Source organism: Gymnoscopelus braueri, assembly GCF_963280865.1.
Source record: "Gymnoscopelus braueri genome assembly, chromosome: 23".
Classification (NCBI taxonomy): domain Eukaryota; kingdom Metazoa; phylum Chordata; class Actinopteri; order Myctophiformes; family Myctophidae; genus Gymnoscopelus; species Gymnoscopelus braueri.
The window spans coordinates 3,370,675-3,391,848 of NC_137625.1; the positions used below are offsets into that span (position 1 = coordinate 3,370,675).

Here is a 21,174-nt window from a genome sequence, read left to right on the forward strand (position 1 = left end):
AGAGGAGAGGAGAGGAGAGGAGAGGAGAGGAGAGGAGAGGAGAGGAGAGGAGGGGAGGGGAGGGGAGGGGAGAGGAGAGGAGAGGAGAGGAGAGGAGAGGAGAGGAGTACACCCTGGAACCTCTTCAAGGACCCCTGGGGGTCCCAAAACCCCACCACTGGTCTACTTGTATCCAAACAATGTCACTGTATGAAGGGTTTGTGTAAAAGCAGTTTACTGATCACCATGTACTCACGTTTTAAATAGTCCTTCCTGTTTGTGCTCCCTGGAGGCACTGATGGTGAGTCATTGACTGGAGACTCTGTAAACACAAGAAGTAATTTGATATCATGATCTAATCTACAAAGTATGCATAAATTAGTGCGTTTGGAAATACACACTATCGGAATGGAATATGCAAAAATCTGATTGATACATCTGGATCACATGACTCCAGAGATCATGTGTATTCATTCATGTGAGTTTTGAGCAAAACAAATGACAAAATAAAAAATATGCACGAGTAAGTAAGGATAAGGATAATTCCTTTTAACAGGACGTTCATGAAAGTCCTTGCGGGCTTGTTTCCAATGAGGGCCTGTGAGCAATTAGGGGTTAAGAGTCTTGCTCAGGGACAAATTTCATTTCATCGACACTTACGCATGAGTAGTTGCGCCTGGCTGGATTTCTGAACAGTGCGTCTACTGACTTCACTGGCTGGCCCTCTGCCAACTGAACACACTGCTCGGTATCTGAACGTGTACTCTGTGTCTGGAGTCAAATTGGACACTGTGACTTCATCAGCTTTAGATGCAGTCTGTTGTTGCCAGTCATCTTGTCCAGTAACACAGTACTCAATAGAGTAGTGGCTGATGTCTTCTGCTCCAAATCCTGGTGGTTGCATCTTGAGTGTCACACTGGTACTGGTACAGGTTATGTCAGTTGCTTCTGTTTTTTCAGGTTTTGAAGGTGGCTCAAAATTGTCATTGACCTCAACCCCATCCTTATAAAGGTAGATGCTTGCACCCTTTTGACTCTCATTTGGTATAGCTGTTGTTAGGAAGTGGATATTCTTGTTTTCCTTGTTGGCCTCTGAAAAATCAATGAGAAGCTTTGCTTTCTGTCTCAGTGATTGATAGACACCAGTACCATTGTACCATTGTTCCTTTTCTACATCATGGGTATGAAGTGCAGTATCTTGTGTGTTCACTTGTTTGGATATTTCGCTTAAGTAGGTTGATAAAGTTGACAGATATGGTTCAGCCATTTGCAATGACGTGAAAGCAAAGCATACAACATGCTCTGTTTCTGGACTGAGGATTATTTGATCAAGTTCATTATGACTTGAGACAATCTTTGTGTTTTTCATCATGTCAGTAAGGGACTTGATGATGTTTATTTCTCTCTCTTTGCAGCGCATCCACTCACTCAGGTCTTTGTTGTTGAAAGGAGATGAGTGTGTTCTTTTCAGGACCTCTGCAAGCGCACTCTCCTCTTCCCCACCTCCTCTGATTGAAACAAGTTTCTCTGACAAGGTTTTCTGAAAGTCCAGCTTGTACTCTTCGCACAGATTTTTAAAATATTTCAGCTTCTTGCTAATCTGTGGGAACTGTTGTGCCACAGTCCTGTGCAGTGCATCATTGCACCTCAGTTCCAGTTCACCGAAGTCCTCCAGGACACTTTGAGCTCTATTCACCAGTCCAGTGCTAATCTGACGAACAGTGCGTCTACTGACTTCACTGGCTGGCCCTCTGCCAACTGAACACACTGCTCGGTATCTGAACGTGTACTCTGTGTCTGGAGTCAAATTGGACACTGTGACTTCATCAGCTTTAGATGCAGTCTGTTGTTGCCAGTCATCTTGTCCAGTAACACAGTACTCAATAGAGTAGTGGCTGATGTCTTCTGCTCCAAATCCTGGTGGTTGCATCTTGAGTGTCACACTGGTACTGGTACAGGTTATGTCAGTTGCTTCTGTTTTTTCAGGTTTTGAAGGTGGCTCAAAATTGTCATTGACCTCAACCCCATCCTTATAAAGGTAGATGCTTGCACCCTTTTGACTCTCATTTGGTATAGCTGTTGTTAGGAAGTGGATATTCTTGTTTTCCTTGTTGGCCTCTGAAAAATCAATGAGAAGCTTTGCTTTCTGTCTCAGTGATTGATAGACATCTTTTGAAAAGTACCATTGTTCCTTTTCTACATCATGGGTATGAAGTGCAGTATCTTGTGTGTTCACTTGTTTGGATATTTCGCTTAAGTAGGTTGATAAAGTTGACAGATATGGTTCAGCCATTTGCAATGACGTGAAAGCAAAGCATACAACATGCTCTGTTTCTGGACTGAGGATTATTTGATCAAGTTCATTATGACTTGAGACAATCTTTGTGTTTTTCATCATGTCAGTAAGGGACTTGATGATGTTTATTTCTCTCTCTTTGCAGCGCATCCACTCACTCAGGTCTTTGTTGTTGAAAGGAGATGAGTGTGTTCTTTTCAGGACCTCTGCAAGCGCACTCTCCTCTTCCCCACCTCCTCTGATTGAAACAAGTTTCTCTGACAAGGTTTTCTGAAAGTCCAGCTTGTACTCTTCGCACAGATTTTTAAAATATTTCAGCTTCTTGCTAATCTGTGGGAACTGTTGTGCCACAGTCCTGTGCAGTGCATCATTGCACCTCAGTTCCAGTTCACCGAAGTCCTCCAGGACACTTTGAGCTCTATTCACCAGTCCAGTGCTAATCTGACGAACAAGCTGAGCTGCTTTAGAGTCTAAAACCTGCAAAGGCGTCAGCCAGACCTTCACTGGTACAGCATTCTCTCCCTCTGATCCCAGTAACTCTGGCAGGCTTTGGTAAGCTTCTATTGCATCCTTAAAAGACACTGGATTTTTCTTCAGTGAAAAGTCCCCATGGAACTTGCAGGAGAATTTCTCACTTTTTGTATTTTCTGTGCCTTCTATTTGTACAGATCCTTGACCATCTATTGCCAAGCTTGGAATCTGTTTGATTATTACCTTCATGTTGCCTTCAATGTGTTGACAATTCTCTTCATGAGACACATCACGGTCAAATACAAAGAAGGCTTGTACCCCTTTAAGGATACCAGTGACAACATGTGTTGCCATGTTAGAATCAAAGACGTGTGAATGTTTTATATTGCTTGGTCCAAGTGTATTCATTGACAGTTCTTGGAACTCTGTGGTAGCTTTGTATTTTAATGTTACTCTGGCCTGATTTTGTGAAGTCTTGCAATCTTTGAGATATTTGGCAGAGCCACCAACCTCTACCAGTCCAGCCAAGAAACTTGCTTTCAAGGAAGCTTTAACATCCAGTGATGAAGTTTTGTACTCTATTGTTTCAGATGTGACTATTTCAAATTCAGTGTTGGGCTGGCGTCTTCTTCTTGTGTCCTTTAGTAGATCTTCATAATCCCACAATGCAAAGCCTGTAATAGATGAAATAAACAGCAAGTTACCTTCATCACTTGTTTCACTGTGGTTGATGAATAAAATATATATTTTGTAAACAGCCTTGGAATTCATCCAGAATACAGGTGAAGTGTGTATTTCTTCCTTATTTTATTTTCATCTTTGCCCATACATTATCCTCGCTATCTGTTCCATATTGTTATTTTTTGTTTATTGATTGCAAAGTTATGTTGTGGAAAAACATTTGAAATAGCTTCACTAATTCCTGACAGAAACATTTTATAATGACATTATGTTATAAATGCATTATAATCTTCTTACTAATAATACTAGTATAATTACAGTTATAAGCACTCATAACTCATATTGCTTTGTAACAATGAGTCACACTATGTGGTATTTGGGTGCTTTAACCACTAGCATCCCTATTCTGGGGAGAACGTTCACCTAGAATAGCAGATGTACAAGCATACGTGTCATGTTGCAACGCAATGTGGTGTAGAGGGGAAAAGGAGCAGATCTAGTATAGAGCCCTGGGGACTCCGGTCAAATAAGTGAATCAAGTTGTTAATTAATTTAATTTAATTAGTAATTTAAGATCATAAGATGTCATAAATGGTTGTGTGATGTTCTTGCATAGATTTAAGTATATGTTTTACTTAAATTAATACACTTATAATTAATTATACATTTCTATTACAGCTATTATAATTGTAATTAACTCTGATCGTGGCCAAAACAAAAATACAAAAATAATTGAAATCCGCCATCTTTGAACTTCTGGTACCGTACTTCACTTGGTAGAACCAGCAAAAGCCGTAGAAACATACCCTACTCTATCATTCATTTTTAAATGAATGGGACCATAATTTACTAAACGCATATCATGATGATTTAAAAAAGACTTTAAACTAGCGATTGAAAACATAAAGTGTTTATGAAAGTATTTACTAAGGTAATGAAATCAAGTGTAAAGTCCGCCCGTTCATTTCTATTGAGAATAATTTCTACTGCAACCAGCACTGCTCTGCAGAAGGTGAACTAGCGCCATCTGCTGGGCCATTAATAGGAACAGCATGCTGTAAGAGAATCTGGAAATGAGCTTCAATTCCAGTGACGGGGGTTTGCCCACTGGTCCAGAGCCAATCTCCTAAATCTCTGTACTTATTTATGTTGTATGCTGCCTGCCAATAGGCCAAGGAAGACATGCCATCCCAATTGTTTCATGGTGGTGCTAAACCAGTCCACTTTGCGTTTTGGCACATATCTTTTGAACTGTAGGCCCACATAGGTCATGCCCATTTCTGCCTAAAAATAATTTCCGCCATTTTGCATTTTCTTCAAAACTACTTCTACAGATTCTTTACAACACTCGCACAAACTTCTACACATTATACCCGAAATATTGCAACACATCTTTACTTGTTAATTTGTGTATATAACACATATATTATAGCTTTTAGTGTCACACTTAGCTTCATTTTGCGTCACGCTTTATAATCTGAATACAGCATTAGGCTTGTAAGTTGAATTCTCACTGGGAGTACCTCACATAAAACATCTAAGTAATAATACTGGAGTATTAGTAGTATCATTAGATCTGTTTAAAAACATAAACGGCAGTATAGTCTATAGTCACATCCTCCATTTAAAGCTGTATACTGTACCTGGGATAAGTGAGTCTCTGCGACAGTCATAGAGCATGCCAAGGCTGAAGGGTCGACCAAGAGCTGCCAGCTCTATAGGTTCAGGTTGTCTCCTCTCTGGATCCATGGCTTACACTGCACTGGAGAAAATAAATCATTCATTCATTCTAAATGAGTTATAGTAGAAATACATAATAACAACACATCAATGACCGATATGCCCATTTATTTAAGGAGCCCAGTTATGGGCATATACTGATGCCATCAGGTATCTCCATATGTGGGCACACAAGAGATAAGAACAGATGATACAGAGATCTCCATATATGGGCATAAAAGGGACATTAAGATGAATTAAGATCTATGTTTGGCAACGGTAAGGTGGGAATTATCTCCTTCTCTCTGAAACTAAACTAGATGAGTCTGTGAATGATTCTGAATTCGAGATTGAAGGTTATTTGGAAGGATAACGATTATTTGGGGGCAGGGTGTGTATCTAGGAGAGAACTACCCTTACCTTCAATACACTGTCTTTGAATGCATTGATGAGAAGAGTTTTGCTTCGGGTCGGGTATGAACACTTATCATTTAAGAGTTATTGATCCGAACATGAAGCAAACTTTTACTCCAAACGTCTAGTAGATGAAAAGTGCACCAGAGATAACAATGTGTTGTCATAGTAACACGGCAGACAGCTGCATACCATCAATTTCAGTGTGAGGGGAGATCCTTTCTGACAAAGTGCCTCATCTGCTGGACATACTGTATATGTCTACAATCTGTGCACTATTGCAAAACACATGTCACATGTTTAAAAAAATATAGTCTATATATATATATATATATATATATATATATATATATATATATATATATATATATATATATATATATATATATATATTATGTATATGTGTGTGTGTCTTTAACAACACATACCGCAACACACTTTTACACGTCTTCTGGTTGAATATTTAATTACAGTAAACCTCAAAGTGACACCTTGACAGTAGAATCCTCTGAGTCTGAGCATAATAATCCATTATGACCAGCAGTTATATAACATTATAAACACTAGCCCATACCCGGTCGACCCAAGACACCAACCAAGACGGACACCAAGACGGACAGACAGAGGTTACTCCAATTATATAGTAGGATGGTTATAAGTCGTTATACATGATTATAAACATGTATAACAAGCATTATAATGCCTTATAAGGGCATTATATTGCAATATAAATGAGCTTATAAAGCATTATAGAGGTGACCGATTGGGATGCAAGGGTTTAAGTGGTTAAAGGTGCCTCAAAGAGCCAATGAGACGTCCCAAGAACCAAAAAAGGGAACCATTCTGGTTCTATTTTACTTTAGTATTTCCTTTTTTTTAATAGGCTACTTTGTGCTTCTACTCCATTACAACTCAGAGGCAAATATCACACTTTTACTCCACGACACTTATTAGACAACTTTTGTTACTAATTACTTTGCAGATTTAGATGACTATTATTGCGAAATATACATGAACCACTTAAGCCCTATTTTATACTTTGGGTATTTGAAAATAGCCGATCTACAAGCTCACAACGCATCGCATCATGACTTGTCGTGAGCTCTGTGATCAATAATGCAGAAAATGCCCTGTACGATCAATTCAGAAAAGGTGCATGAATTTACCAAATTCCCTGGCTACTGATCCACAACGTGGATTGAGAACAAAAAGGCAACTTGACCCTAGATGTGTACTTGGAGGCATTAAAACACCAGTTCCAGGCTTGTATTAGATTAGAGTGAGGTCCAGGAGTTTTCCTCAAGTAGTAGTCTCAAACAAAGTTTTTTCTTACAATAAATAACAATATTTTCTGTGAAATTACATATTTAAACCTGTAATTTGTCTTTTTTATGCCTCCAGTAAGATCAGTTAACATTTTACACCTTTCAGAATACTAAACACCATCAATTTTCTTTGTTGGATTATCCTGCCAATTCAATTCAATTCAATTCAATTCAATTCAATTCAATTCAATTCAATTCAATTCAATTCAATTCAATTCAATTCAATTCAATTAAATGTGATCCTGTATGTCCTTACCTGTCACAAGTCGTGATGAATCCAACGTCCTCGTCTGTACAAATGCAAATGTAATTGCAATGGATGAAATTTCCTTCAAATGTAATTGTTGAATGTGTTGTAGTTGCAGTCAGTCACAGGCAGTCAGTCGGCAGGCGTGATACTAAAATGTGTTTCTAATACCTAGGAAGCTTTAACATCCAGTGATGAAGTTTTGTACTCTATTGTTTCAGATGTGACTATTTCAAATTCAGTGTTGGGCTGGCGTCTTGTTCTTGTGTCCTTTAGTAGATCTTCAAAATCAGTCAGTCACAGGCAGTCAGTCGGCAGGCGTGATACTAAAATGTGTTTCTAATACCTGTTATATACAGAGACTGGGCGGAGACACATTGATAGAGAGATACAGTACAAACAAACTAATGAAGCTCCACCCACAATGTGTGTGTGTGTGTGTGTGTGTGTGTGTGTGTGTGTGTGTGTGTGTGTGTGTGTGTGTGTGTGTGTGTGTGTGTGTGTGTGTGTGTGTGTGTGTGTGTGTGTGTGTGTGTGTGTGTGTGTTTCAGTGGTGGAAAAAGTTCTCAAATGTGTTACTTATGTAAAAGTATCAATACTGCCGAAATTTATATAGGGCTGAAGTGGTTAATGTATGTTTTGTAATAATAATAATAAAAATCTCCAAAGTAACTAGTAACTAAAGTTTGCAAAATTCTACTTAAGTACAGTACTTAAGTAAATGTACATAGTTACTTTGTGTGTGTGTGTGTGTGTGTGTGTGTGTGTGTGTGTGTGTGTGTGTGTGTGTGTGTGTGTGTGTGTGTGTGTGTGTGTGTGTGTGTGTGTGTGTGTGTGTGTGTGTGTGCGCTCATGTGCGTCCACACGAGAGCGCTTGTATTTCTATACTTATGAGGACCAAATATCCCCACAAGTATAGAATTTGCCTGGTCCACACTCCACACAAGAAAAATGGTTGTGATTAAAACATATATTTAGAGGTTTACAATAAAATAAAATAAAATCAGGTTGGGGTTAGCGTTAGGATTAGGCATTTAGAGGTTAGGTTTAGGTGTTAGGTTTTCCCTATTTTATGCTTGTATTTATAGCTTTGAACTATACCGTAGTTTTTTTCACAAAAAAAAGCCAATCTACAAGCTCACAATGTGTCAACGTGTTTTACAGATTCAGGTCAGGATCAAAAGTGACACCCAGGTTAAGCTAGGAACGCACGGCCACATTTGTATAAAAAATGCTACTATTTTGCATTGCCACCCATCTTACAATGTGTTTTATCTATTCTTGTCTGATATACATATAAAGGGTTCAGTACTGTCTCCAGTCAACCATGAACTGTTTTACATGAGACATGCAGATGGATACAAAAGTTAATTCTTAATTATATACTGTACATAAATTGGTCATAATGACCTAGTGGCTCCAATTTTCGTAATGAAAGGTTTTAAGATAAGTCCTTTTGCAGAAAACGGACAGGGGCGTCGGAGTATATGGAAGGAAAAGGGAGAATGGAGAGGGAGTCCTGCACACTGTCTTCACTTATAAAGAATAAGTAATGAAAGGTTTAACATGTCATATTCTTGATAATCCTCAGAAAACTGTTGAAGTGTCAAAATTTGAGCAACTGTGGTGAGTGACATGGATTTCACAGCGGTTGTGTAAATAAGCAGCACACAATCATCTGTGCTTCCTCCAGCTTGAACATTGAACATTACATCGGCTTCTGATGCTATCAATGCACTGAATGGGACATTATCCCGTGTAATCAGATGATTGAATGGTCTGAGTACTGTAGGTGAGATGATCCAATCAATAGTCTGATTAAACGTGGGTAGGTCAGTATCTCACCTAGACCATTCATTCATCTGACTAAACGTGATAATGTCCCATTCAGAGCATTGACAGCATCAGAAACGGTGAACATTGAGGCAAATAACATGATAAGGTTTCTCTTAGCTTGGCCACTGAGACACAAGTGATGTGTATGTCCGACCCAAATTGGTTCATGTGCAGGGTAAACAACAACAACAACAACAATATAATGTGTGACATAACAGAAATGATGTTAGCCCTGTGACTGCTAGTATCAGTATATGAGAGGGGTCACACCACATTGATGTGTTTCTCTGTGTACGAGAGAGCACCATATCATCACTGTTGGGTGGAAACCTTGTAGGTGCAAAACCAGAGCTGGAGCCCTGAACGGGCCTGTTGGGCCAAAGGGTCCAAAGGTCAGGGGGGCCCTCTAGGACATTTGGTCGACTGAGACCCATTGTTCCAGAGCCTGAATTTCAGAAGCTGAACCAAAAAGACCCCTTTGCTTCTTTCAGTTCACTCTCAGTTAGAAAGGTGTGGTGATATTATGTGGATATTATCGTTGTGAAGTTGTTGCTGATGAGACAAATACTTTACTTAAAATATTGCAAAAATATTCAGTTACATTATTCTTTTTCTCTGCAGAAGTCTTGTGAAATGTGAAAGTGTCTTTTCAAGTATAGCCTTTCTACACTGTGCAGCTTTGCTTATGAGACAAATGCATTTCCCATTCGACTTGACAAAAAATAATTAATCGTATGAGTTTTGTGTCATGGTGACATTGATGTCTTGTCAAATTAGTTGTGCTGGAAAATCAGAAGTCGTCTAGCACTAAACAGGTAACACACCTGGACGATTGATTTGCTGCCATGGTCATCCCTGTGTTAATTTGCAGGGTTCAGGGTTCACATTCAAACCAACAAATCTGAGTCTGTATGGATGGTGGACGACACCACACAAACTGTGTTTTACTTGAGCCATAGAGATGGGAGACAAAGGGAATTATTACCCCTTAAAGCTATCCTCTTCTACCCCAAATTTTTACCCCGGTTTGCTGCAGTGCATTCGAGTCAGATTCTGTGTCTATCTAGGTGAGACATGACACAATCTGAATTTCTCCATAGAAGAGCAGGGAAACAAAATACAACCTACCCAATTGCACAAGTTATATTATATTAACATAATCTACCATACAGAAACAATTACAATTTTATTCATTAAAAAAAGTTACATAGTGCTGCTTCAAGTTGTCCATGTTGCATTTCTTGCAATATATGTAATGCAAATTAAAAAATAATATATAATTTCATGTTTTATTATTATTTTAACGACTTGGTGTTTTAATAAACCCTGGTGTCCCTATTTTGGGAAAGTCATTACATTTTCAAAACTTTTCAAAAAATCTACGAGCTCACAACACGCCGGTATGCAACATTTTGAGAGACATCAAATAACAAGCTAATAACAAACACAATTGAAATGTTTTTGAAAATATAAAACACAACACAAATATTGCTTAAGACTGAAGTAACATTGCATGTTTTGATAACTTTTTATTCCAGAGCAACGTTACAAGGAGCCAATTGAAGAGAGAGCCAGAGTGAGTGATCTGGCAGTAATTACATCCTGAAATGAACATGTGAGGGAGAAGAGAAAGTTTATAAATAGTGTATAAATGCTGCAGTGTATTGGATTTATGTCTGAATTTCATGTGAGATTGAAAGCTTGATGAGCTGGAGATTTATTTTTAATTTTTTATAACATCCTGTGATAAACATTTATTTTCATCCACAGTCCAAAGAATCCGTGTACCTTTCGGTCAGTTGATTTTCAAAATAAAATCCAAAAGTGAAAAGGAAAAAAGGCTTGTTTTTTCAATATTTGTATTTTCAAACCAAGTCAAAAAATGGATAATGGCTCATTTTACCAATTTCTAACTTGTGGCTCTGAATCAAAGGTTGAGAAAATGGAAAAAGCCCTTTTGGAGTGTCTATTTATCATTTTCTCCTTCAGTTGATTTTCAAAATAAAATCCAGAAATGGAAAAAGGAAAAATGGCTTGTTTTTTTCATTATCTGTATTTTAAAAACAAGTCAAAAAATAGAAAAATGACACGTTTTGTCAATATTTGTTTCTAAAACCAAGTCAAGAAATGGATAATGGAACATTGGAAAAATGACTTGTTTTTTCAATTTCTCATTTTTCTATTTGTCTATTATCGGTGTAAATCCGCGACGACACTATCGGCTGGTGAACCGGAACCGGAAGCTGCCGATGTTTTTAGCCTTCTGTGTGGCTAACAGGTTAGCACTGTACTATGGCTGCAGCCCACACTAGTGGGAGCTGGAGGAGGAGACAATAAATAAATAGTGTGTATATATATATAAATAATTATTGAACAATGAACATCTTTGGCAGCAGATCGGATTGCGATACAACTGTAGAAGACGGACGGACAGACTGACGTCATGGTTTTGCACGATCCTTATGAAAATACAATATGAGAAATGATAGCTCACAGTCAGACCTACGCATTTACACTTATTTAGTACAGTTAGATGTGCACTGAGGAGATTTTGTGCCAATCACAACATGTCAAGGAGAGGACACGTATCTGATGATCATTTATACGTTGCTGTCAGCAGGGCAATACGAGGTTGGTTGTTTTGTTTATTTTTCTATTATAATCAAATATAAATACGTACAGTATTAGCCATGGTTCACAGTACAGTTTCAGAGCTAGTACAGTATGTAATCCCTGCCTACATGTACTACAACAGGTTGAGGTATACTAGGCCTTATGGCATGGATCTTCCAACAGGTCCTCAAAGTTATTACAGGGAGTTTTTATTGTATTACATTAACCACTTGAACCCTAGCATCCCTATTCTGGGGGAAATATACTGTAAAATAGCCCTTGAAATATCCCAAGAAAGGGCAATAAGCCAAATATAATACTAATGAGGCAACACGTGAGCTTGTAGTCCATGACAGTGGTTCTCAACCTTTTCAGGCCGAGACCCCCTAAAATAGTCATATTTGAACTGGGGACCCCCCACCCTAACAAGCACTTGAGTTGAGGCATTACATTTAGTTTGACTAAATATTGTGAAAATAGCAGGTCTACAAGCTCACAACGCCACGCTTGTAGATCGGCTATTTTTTAATTAAAATATTAATAACCTCCTATTTCTGTGCAGAGGGGAGTCCTGACAACCAGACAGCCTGCATAGATACCATGTTCAGACACCAGTAGCAGATACAGGGAGGACAGTGGTGACAGGTATGTACTGTAAGGTTTCTTTTATTGTTTTGTATTATTGTATCTCATACCACATCTTTTTATTTAATTTGCGCCCTGCCATACAAATGGACCCGTACTGGTCTATTTGGTTCCATTTGTATGCTAGTTGAGTTATAACGCAATAAAGATCAATTCTTCTTGCGTTGACCATCTTATGAGACAAAAGTCGCAGTAGGTTCGTTGTGTCAATATTGTTAGTCTGGTTATTACAATGAATACACCAACCTCACCTCATGTGTGATTCTCAAAATGGACTGATTCTTTATGAAAATGTAATTGTTTCTATATGCACATGTCGTTTTTGCATACAGGGACCTCTGAGCACCATTCAACATCCCTGACCCACGGTTGATCATCTCAACTGGTTGTCTGAAGGAGAACAGCTGTACATCCGATCACACTGCAGCCGCTACATTGTTGTGAACTGAAGTTGGACTCGTTTCTGCTCACACCAGAGACTACCTCCTGTCGTACCTCTGCCGCCCTGTCTCTCCTCAAGGCCAAAAGCACCCACACCTGACTGACATGGTTCCATGGCTGTATGATCATGGTGTGATTGCAGGAAGGAGAGAAGTAGAGTACAGTTGCAGCTTAGCACTTCCCTTTGCCTTGGTTCGTTCTGGTTCTTGTCAGATCGTTCATGTACCTGATAGTACGTGGAAAGAAGCTTTTTTGCAGTCTGTTGCTAGTAGCTTTGAGACTGTGTAGGTGTTTTCCATGCGGCAACATCTCGAACAGTCTGTGGTTGGGATGGCTTCGATCTTTGATGATTCATCGTGCTTTGCTGACACAGCGTTCGTCGTACAGGGCTTGGATGGGGGAGAGATCACATCCGCTGATGTGTTCGGCTGTACGCACAACCCTCTACATTGCCTTGCGGTTGAGCTAGGTGCAGCTGCCGACTGCCGTACCAGGCAGTGAAGCAGCCAGTCAGGATGTTCTCTGTTGTGCCTCTGTAGAAAGCTCTTAGGACTTTTTGACCCATGCCAGCTTTCTTCAGTTTCCTGAGAAAGTAGAGGCGTTGTTGTGCTTTCTTCACCACTCGCTCTGTCTGTACTGCCCAGGTGAGATCTTCAGTGATGTGCACCCCCAGGAATTTGAACTCTCTGACTCTCTCCACTGCTGCACCCCCAATCTGGATGGGAGAGTGATCTCTGGGAAGTCTTCTGTAGTCGAAGATTATCTGTCAAAATGTCAAAATCACTCAAACTAAAAGGATTTTATTTGTATTTGCTGAGCAGTTGTTTACATCAGTAATAATTTGTTTGTGAAAGACAGACATAACTAATAATAGTTGTATGTAGTTAGTCATTAGTAATCATTAGTAATGACATGAGCAAAAAAATATTGGTTACATCCATTCCATACTGCACCTTATTGTATTTATTCACCATTAATAATAAAATGTTGCTGTGTTATACTTTGAACTGTAATGTCTCATATCTATTTGCTCAATTTGATCAAATTGATGGTCAACTACTTCAAAGTTAATGAACTGTGTTCTGACCTGAAAGGTTACCATGATGGAAACCGGTAGGCAGCGGTTCCGGTAGGAGACACAACGGAGACTCGTTGTGTCTCCTACCGGAACCGCTGCCGGTCATCAAATTATTGTCTTAGGAATGAGACAAAAAACGAAAAAAATATCCATGAATTCAAGTCTCCATGGGGTGACTAATCCATTGAAACAAGTTTTTTTGGGTGAAGTGTCCCTTTAAGTGCTTGTAAATAAGCTATGGTCTACAAATAACGAAGTAGGCCTATTTAGGGTTTTAAGTGGGTGTACAGCTGGCCAAGCAGTAGCCCCATCACCCCATGTATTGTGAATCAGAATTTATTCTCATACCACTTTGAACGCTCAGCTTTAAAGCGTTCAACAACAACATAAATACCTGAGTGTATAAAATATAATTTAAAATGCATAATGCAGTGCTAATAATAAATATACTCTATCATGAGGGGTCAGTGCATGTTTGCATTAATACAATGATGGCTCTGGGGAAGAAGCTTTGTCCCTCTTAGTCTGTGAGCCAGGGCCCCAAATATGGGGTCATCATCAGTCCACTCATTCACAAGCTCAGCACAGTGTCATGCCCATGACAGCATCTTTATGGCAGTCTGCTCCCCAAACTGGTGAGTAGAGACAGTGTTCCAGAATCCATCATGGTGCCAACAGACGAGGTCTGATACACTCAGGACTAACCACTGAAGTTGTCTGTCAGCCCCCCATATGCTGCAACCACATGCATTTCCAGTGCTGATCCCTGCATTAGTTTTGCAATGCAGCTGAGAAATGACTGCAATAACATGCATCCCACCAGGATGCACAATTACATTGTACAGCTGTACTGGCTGGTTCCAGCATACCTGCAAGGTTACAATAAACAGCTCCATGTCAATGGTGAGGTGAATACTGTACATGCATTCCGTGACCATATCTGCTGCATGCTTGGACACCTACTTGGATGAGAAGGTGCGAGAGAGACCTTGACCTGACCTTTAGCACATACGGTAGGCCTAAGACTGACCAGCAATTGAAAATATAACATCAGAAACAGATTGTTGAGCCTTTTGATTTGATTTGATTTGATTTTATTAAGGATCCCCATTAGCTGGTGCCATAGCAAACAGCTAGTCTTCCTGGGGTCCACACAAAAAAAACATACAAAAACAATTAGTACAGGTGCAAATACAAAATGATCAAATGTCAGTACTCAACACACAATACATAATGAAACTAACAAATACGATAGCTGAAATGACATGTGAGCAAAGAAACAGAAAAAAAGAAACAAAAATACTTCACAGTGTAAGTTAATTTACTGTAAATGCAGCAGAGGTTTCGAGGCAGGTTATTCCAAAGAGCTCATGATCTATAAATAAAAGATCTCCTTAAAGCGTTGGTTTTTGGACCAGGTAATTCAAGCTGCCCATTACTGGAACCTCTAGTGTAATGATCATGCATGCACAGTATTACTATAAACGACCTGATTATGTATACAAAAATGAGTTTTACTGCTCATGACTGACTTGAACAGTATAAGTGTATTAAAAGACAACCTATTCTCAACTGTAAGACCTCAGTGAGCAGCCCAGGACCAATCGTGCTTCCCTGTTCTGGACAACCTGGAGCTTCCCGAGATCAACACTGGCAGCAGATGACCACATCGTAGAGCAATAGTCAAGATGACATAAAACTAAACTTTGACCTAAGTGACATAAAAGGGGGCGGGCAAAAAAAAACACATTTCCTGGAAATACCAATTGCTCTTCCCATTTTCATTAATATGGTGAGACCAAGACAGAGTGCAATCCAGCATCACTCCAAGGAGTTTAGTACTTTCAACTTGTTGAACTGCCAAATTACACAAGTTTAAATGAAGCTTTGGGCTTGTAGATAACCTGTGCCTTAATCCCAGCACAATACATTTAGTCTTGGAGATGTTAAGGACAAGACTATTATATACTACCCAGTCATGCACAACTTTAAGTTCTCTGCTCAAAACTTCATTAAGTACATTGCATGACGGTGCAGCGTAACACAAAGTCGAATCATCCGCCTGAAGAACTATTGTGGCACATTTGGTAGCCCAAGATAGGTCTTTAGTAAATACTGAGATGACCAAAGGTCCTAGGCAACTTCCTTGCGGAACGCCACACTCTAGACCTCTGCTACTGGACAGGATGCCATTACAGTAGATACACCTACTGTGATCTGGAGGACAGATAACTTAGTATCCACTTTAAAGCAGAAGATTTAAAACCATAACATTTAAGTTTCTCAACCAGTACAGAATGGTCCATCACATCAAATGCAGCACTAAAATCTAACAGCACAGCTCCCACCAGAATAGGGTTATCTATAGCTTTAAGCCAGTCATCAATCATCTGTATCAAAGCAGTAGATTTATTTATTAATTGATTGATTGAATATTTTATTAGGCAGAAATGTATTACAGCATGAGTACAGTTAAAACACTTTGACTAAAAGGTCCGTCCAAAAAAGTCCTTGCGGTTTTGCTTCCCTTGAGGTCTCATAGAAGTAGAGTGACCAGCTCTAGGCATGTTGAGAATCTGTTGCAAGCTTGTTTGATACAAAACTAGAAAAAGTGCTCCTCGGAGCACAAGTCTCCGCCAGGTCAGGTAGGTTATTATGGCCTCCTGGTGGCGCTATAATAGGCCAATGTGAAAAGGGTGCCATTTATTCCTAGGCTGTGCACGGCAATCGGACACTGCATGCATGATTTGAGGCATTTTGTTCTAAAAATGTGTTATGCTAATTTTGACCTGCTGGTGGCGCTATAACATGCCAATGTTAAAACGTTCCTCAACGTAGTGCAAATGTGCATTCAAAGTTTCACCACAATCGGACGCTGCGTTCATGATTTGCGGCATTTTGTTCAAAACGGGCCACTCCTGCAAACATTACATGTCAATGTTAGCCAATCAGGATGGAATATGAAAAATCAAACAGATCCGTCTTGATCACATGACTATAGAGATCATGTGTACCTATTTGCGTGAAATTTGGATCAAATCTGAAGGCTTAATATCAAAAAATGTGTTTTACATAAGTCTGCCTCCTGGTGGCGCTATAAAAGGCAAATGTGAAAAATGCAGGGCAAAGGTTTTTCCTTGGCCTCTAGAGAGTGTGCATACAAAGTTTTACACTGATCGGTGTAGTTATAGGTAAAAACACGAATCGGCCCGTTACAGCGCCACCATGAGGCTGATTTGAACATTTTCAAATGACATTTCTTCCTCGGCCTAATGGGAATGTGTGAGCAAAATTTCACGGAAATTGCATGCTGTGTTCATGATTTGAGGCATTTTGTTCGAAAACGGAGTACTCCTGCAAACTTTGAAAGCCAATTTTTGCCAATCAGGATGGAATATGATCAATCTGAAATCAGCCGTTTCTTTTAATGACTATAGAGATACTGTGTACCGATTTGGGGGATTTTTGGCCAAAATCTGTAGGAGTACTGTCCAAAAATGTGTTTTGCAAAAAGCGGCCTCCTGGTGGCGCTATAACAGGCCCATGTGAAAAATTTGGGGCAGAGGTTCTGCTCTGGCATCCAGGGAGTGTGTGTGCACAGTTTCTCTGCGATCAAGCCAACGGTGCCAGAGACTAGCTGTACACAAAATGACAGAATGACGGACGGACGGACGGACACACGGACGGACGGACAGGGGCGAAAACATACTCTCGCCATGCCTTTCGGCCTGGCGGAGACAATAAGCTTGAATTTGTGAATGCACCAACCTTTCCATGATTTTGCTCAAAACAGGTAAAATACTTATAGGTCTAGAATTCCCCTCATTAAAAGCAGCTTTGGTATAATTAGGTAAAGGAATAACCGTAGCCTCCTTCCACATCTTTGGACATAAGCCCCCATCCAAACATTTCATTCTCAGCACTTTACTATCCAGGTTATCTAGGCCTGCTAACTTATTATCAGGAAGAGAGCGAAGTAACCGCTCCACCTCACTGACTTCAACCTGATGAAATTCAAATTCACAAATGGTCTCTTTCATTATAATATGCTTAATACAGTAAGTTGCTTTAATGTTGTCTGAAATATTCATAGCCTGCCATAGTTTAGATACTTTACCCACATAATAATCATTAAAATGATTTGCAATATCACCTGGTTTAGTGAGAACAAGTCCATTTGATTCTACTAAGGGTGTGCACACAGCCATTATTAATCATTGTATTCATGTAAACATGCACTGACCGCTCATGATAGAGTATATTTATCATTAGCACTGCATTATGCATTTTAAATGATATTTTATACACTCAGGTATTTATGTTGTTGTTGAGCGCTTTAAAGCTGAGCTTTCAAAGTGGTATGAGAATAAATTCTGATTCACAATACATGGGGTGATGGGGCCACTGTTTGTCCAGCTGTACACCCACTTAAAACCCTAAATAGGCCTACTTCGTTATTTGCAGACCATAGCTTATTTACAAGCACTTAACACTTCAGAATGCAATGTGCTGTGAGCTTGTAGATTGTCTATTTGCACTGAATATTTGCCACATAAAAGGGACACTAGGGTCTGGATCGCATGCTCCCTATGGACCAGCTGACAGCACTGGGGTCAGTGGCGCGGGAAGGGGGGGGCTATGGGGGCTGCAGCCCCCCTGGTGATGGGAGCAGCCCCCCTGGTGATGGGGAAAAAAAAATATATATATATTTTATTTTATTTTTTATAATATATATATATTTTATGGATCATAGCAGTCTGTTACGGTCATGGATGAACTTCAACCTGGTGTTTACACTGTCTTTCTGCCTTTTTGTGTGGGGAAAAACACAGAAAACCCCCTAGGTATTAAGGACTTCCCGCGCGCCTGACTGGGGTCTTTGCTCACCTGTTGTGAATAAATCATACTCCTTGAATCTGGTTTGTTACAAATGCCAGAAATGTTGTTATGCTACATGATATTACATTTAAAAAAAGATTTGGGTTTCCATACAAAAATACATATATAGTATAATGTATCGTCTCCCTTTTGTAATATAACACAGTATGTATATGTGCATTGTGTAAATGGTGTTTTCAAACTACGTTTCCATCATGGTAACCTTTCAGGTCAGAACACAGTTCATTAACTTTGAAGTAGTTGACCATCAATTTTATCAAATTGAGCAAATAGATATGAGACATTACAGTTCAAAGTATAATACAGCAACATTTTATTATTAATGGCGTATAAATACAATAAGGTGCAGTATGGAATGGATGTAACCAATATTTTTTTTATTAATGATTACTAATGACTAACTACATAACTATTATTAGTTATGTCTGTCTTTCACAAACACATTATTACTGATAAACGACTGCTCAGCAAATACAAATAAAAGCCTTTTAGTTTTAGTGATTTTGACACTTTGATTTTGTTGTGCACTGTTCATTTCCACTATGTGAGCGAAAGGGTGTTGTTGCGTGGAGTTCAACATGTGTTTGACAGATCAACATGCGTTGGCCACTCCCCTGCCATCGCACATGTGTGACACATGCCCAAATGCAGGGGAATGGCCAAATCCATGTCAAATTTCAACAAAGTTGAACTCCAATGCGAGGCACTTGATGTGAATTAGCCGTGAACCATTCATGATGTACAACACTCTCAAGAGTTAAATGAACACTGAGGATTTTACTATGTGATTGGTAGAATATGATTCTCTCCTTCCTGCAATCACACCCTGATCATACAGCCATGGAACCATGTCAGTCAGGTGTGGGTGCTTTTGGCCTTGAGGAGAGACAGGGCGGCAGAGGTACGACAGGAGGTAGTCTCTGGTGTGGGCAGAAACGAGTCCAACTTCAGTTCACAACAATGTAGCGGCTGCAGTGTGATCGGATGTACAGCTGTTCTCCTTCAGACAACCAGTTGAGATGATCAACAGTGGGTCAGGGATGTTGAATGGTGCTCAGAGGTCCCTGTATGCAAAAACGACATGTGCATATAGAAACAATTACATTTTCATAAAGAATCAGTCCATTTTGAGAATCACACATAAGGTGAGGTTGGTGTATTCATTGTAATAACCAGACTAACAATATTGACACAACGAACCTACTCCGACTTTTGTCTCATAAGATGGTCAACTCAAGAAGAATTGATCTTTATTGCGTTATAACTCAACTAGCATACAAATGGAACCAAATGGACCAGTACGGGTATTTGTATGGCAGGTCAGAAATTAAATAAAAAGATGTGATATGAGATACAATAATACAAAACAATAAAAGAAACCTTACAGTACATACCTGTCACCACTGTCCTCCCTGTATCTGCTACTGGTGTCTGAACATGGTATCTATGCAGGCTGTCTGGTTGTCAGGACTCCCCGCTGCACAGAAATAGGAGGTTATTAATATTTTAATTAAAAAATAGCCGATCTACAAGCGTGGCGTTGTGAGCTTGTAGACCTGCTATTTTCACAATATTTAGTCAAACTAAATGTAATGCCTCAACTCAAGTGCTTGTTAGGGTGGGGGGTCCCCAGTTCAAATATGATTATTTTGGGGGGTCTCGGCCTGAAAAGGTTGAGAACCACTGTCATGGACTACAAGCTCACGTGTTGCCTCATTAGTATTATATTTGGCTTATTGCCCTTTCTTGGGATATTTCAAGGGCTATTTTACAGTATATTTCCCCCAGAATAGGGATGCTAGGGTTCAAGTGGTTAATGTAATACAATAAAAACTCCCTGTAATAACTTTGAGGACCTGTTGGAAGATCCATGCCATAAGGCCTAGTATACCTCAACCTGTTGTAGTACATGTAGGCAGGGATTACATACTGTACTAGCTCTGAAACTGTACTGTGAACCATGGCTAATACTGTACGTATTTATATTTGATTATAATAGAAAAATAAACAAAACAACCAACCTCGTATTGCCCTGCTGACAGCAACGTATAAATGATCATCAGATACGTGTCCTCTCCTTGACATGTTGTGATTGGCACAACATCTCCTCAGTGCACATCTAACTGTACTAAATAAGTGTAAATGCGTAGGTCTGACTGTGAGCTATCATTTCTCATATTGTATTTTCATAAGGATCGCGCAAAACCATGACGTCAGTCTGTCCGTCCGTCTTCTACAGTTGTATCGCAATCCGATCTGCTGCCAAAGATGTTCATTGTTCAATAATTATTTATATATATATACACACTATTTATTTATTGTCTCCTCCTCCAGCTCCCACTAGTGTGGGCTGCAGCCATAGTTCAGTGCTAACCTGTTAGCCACACAGAAGGCTAAAAACATCGGCAGCTTCCGGTTCCGGTTCACCAGCCGATAGTGTCGTCGCGGATTTACACCGATAATAGACAAATAGAAAAATGAGAAATTGAAAAAACAAGTCATTTTTCCAATGTTCCATTATCCATTTCTT

At 39.5% G+C, this 21,174-nt stretch overlaps 2 protein-coding genes and 2 long non-coding RNA genes across 4 annotated transcripts in view; 2 read left to right on the forward strand and 2 right to left on the reverse strand.

Moving 5' to 3' along the window:
* The window catches only part of LOC308079168 (stonustoxin subunit beta-like), a gene marked incomplete at both ends in the record, with an annotated part of 8,087 nt that extends 2,911 nt beyond the window's left edge, over positions 1-5,176 (reverse strand). The window contains 3 exons of the mRNA XM_080420548.1: positions 640-870; positions 1,408-3,420; positions 5,071-5,176. Of these exons, the coding sequence (XP_080276674.1) occupies positions 640-870; positions 1,408-3,420; positions 5,071-5,176 (2,350 nt within the window). The remainder of the gene's footprint in view (positions 1-639; positions 871-1,407; positions 3,421-5,070) is intronic.
* LOC308079211 (prolactin-like) overlaps positions 1-21,174 on the forward strand; it is a gene marked incomplete at both ends in the record, with an annotated part of 75,353 nt that overhangs the window by 12,988 nt on the left and 41,191 nt on the right. The gene's annotated exons all lie outside the window — the stretch shown is intronic.
* On the forward strand, positions 11,360-13,427 carry LOC308079901. The gene is made up of 3 exons (XR_013932650.1): positions 11,360-11,599; positions 12,144-12,226; positions 12,559-13,427. It is a non-coding gene; the product is annotated as an uncharacterized lncRNA (long non-coding RNA).
* On the reverse strand, positions 19,106-20,913 carry LOC308079900. Its single transcript, XR_013932649.1, has 3 exons — positions 20,666-20,913; positions 20,039-20,121; positions 19,106-19,708 (listed from the first exon to the last, which is right to left on the reverse strand). It is a non-coding gene; the product is annotated as an uncharacterized lncRNA (long non-coding RNA).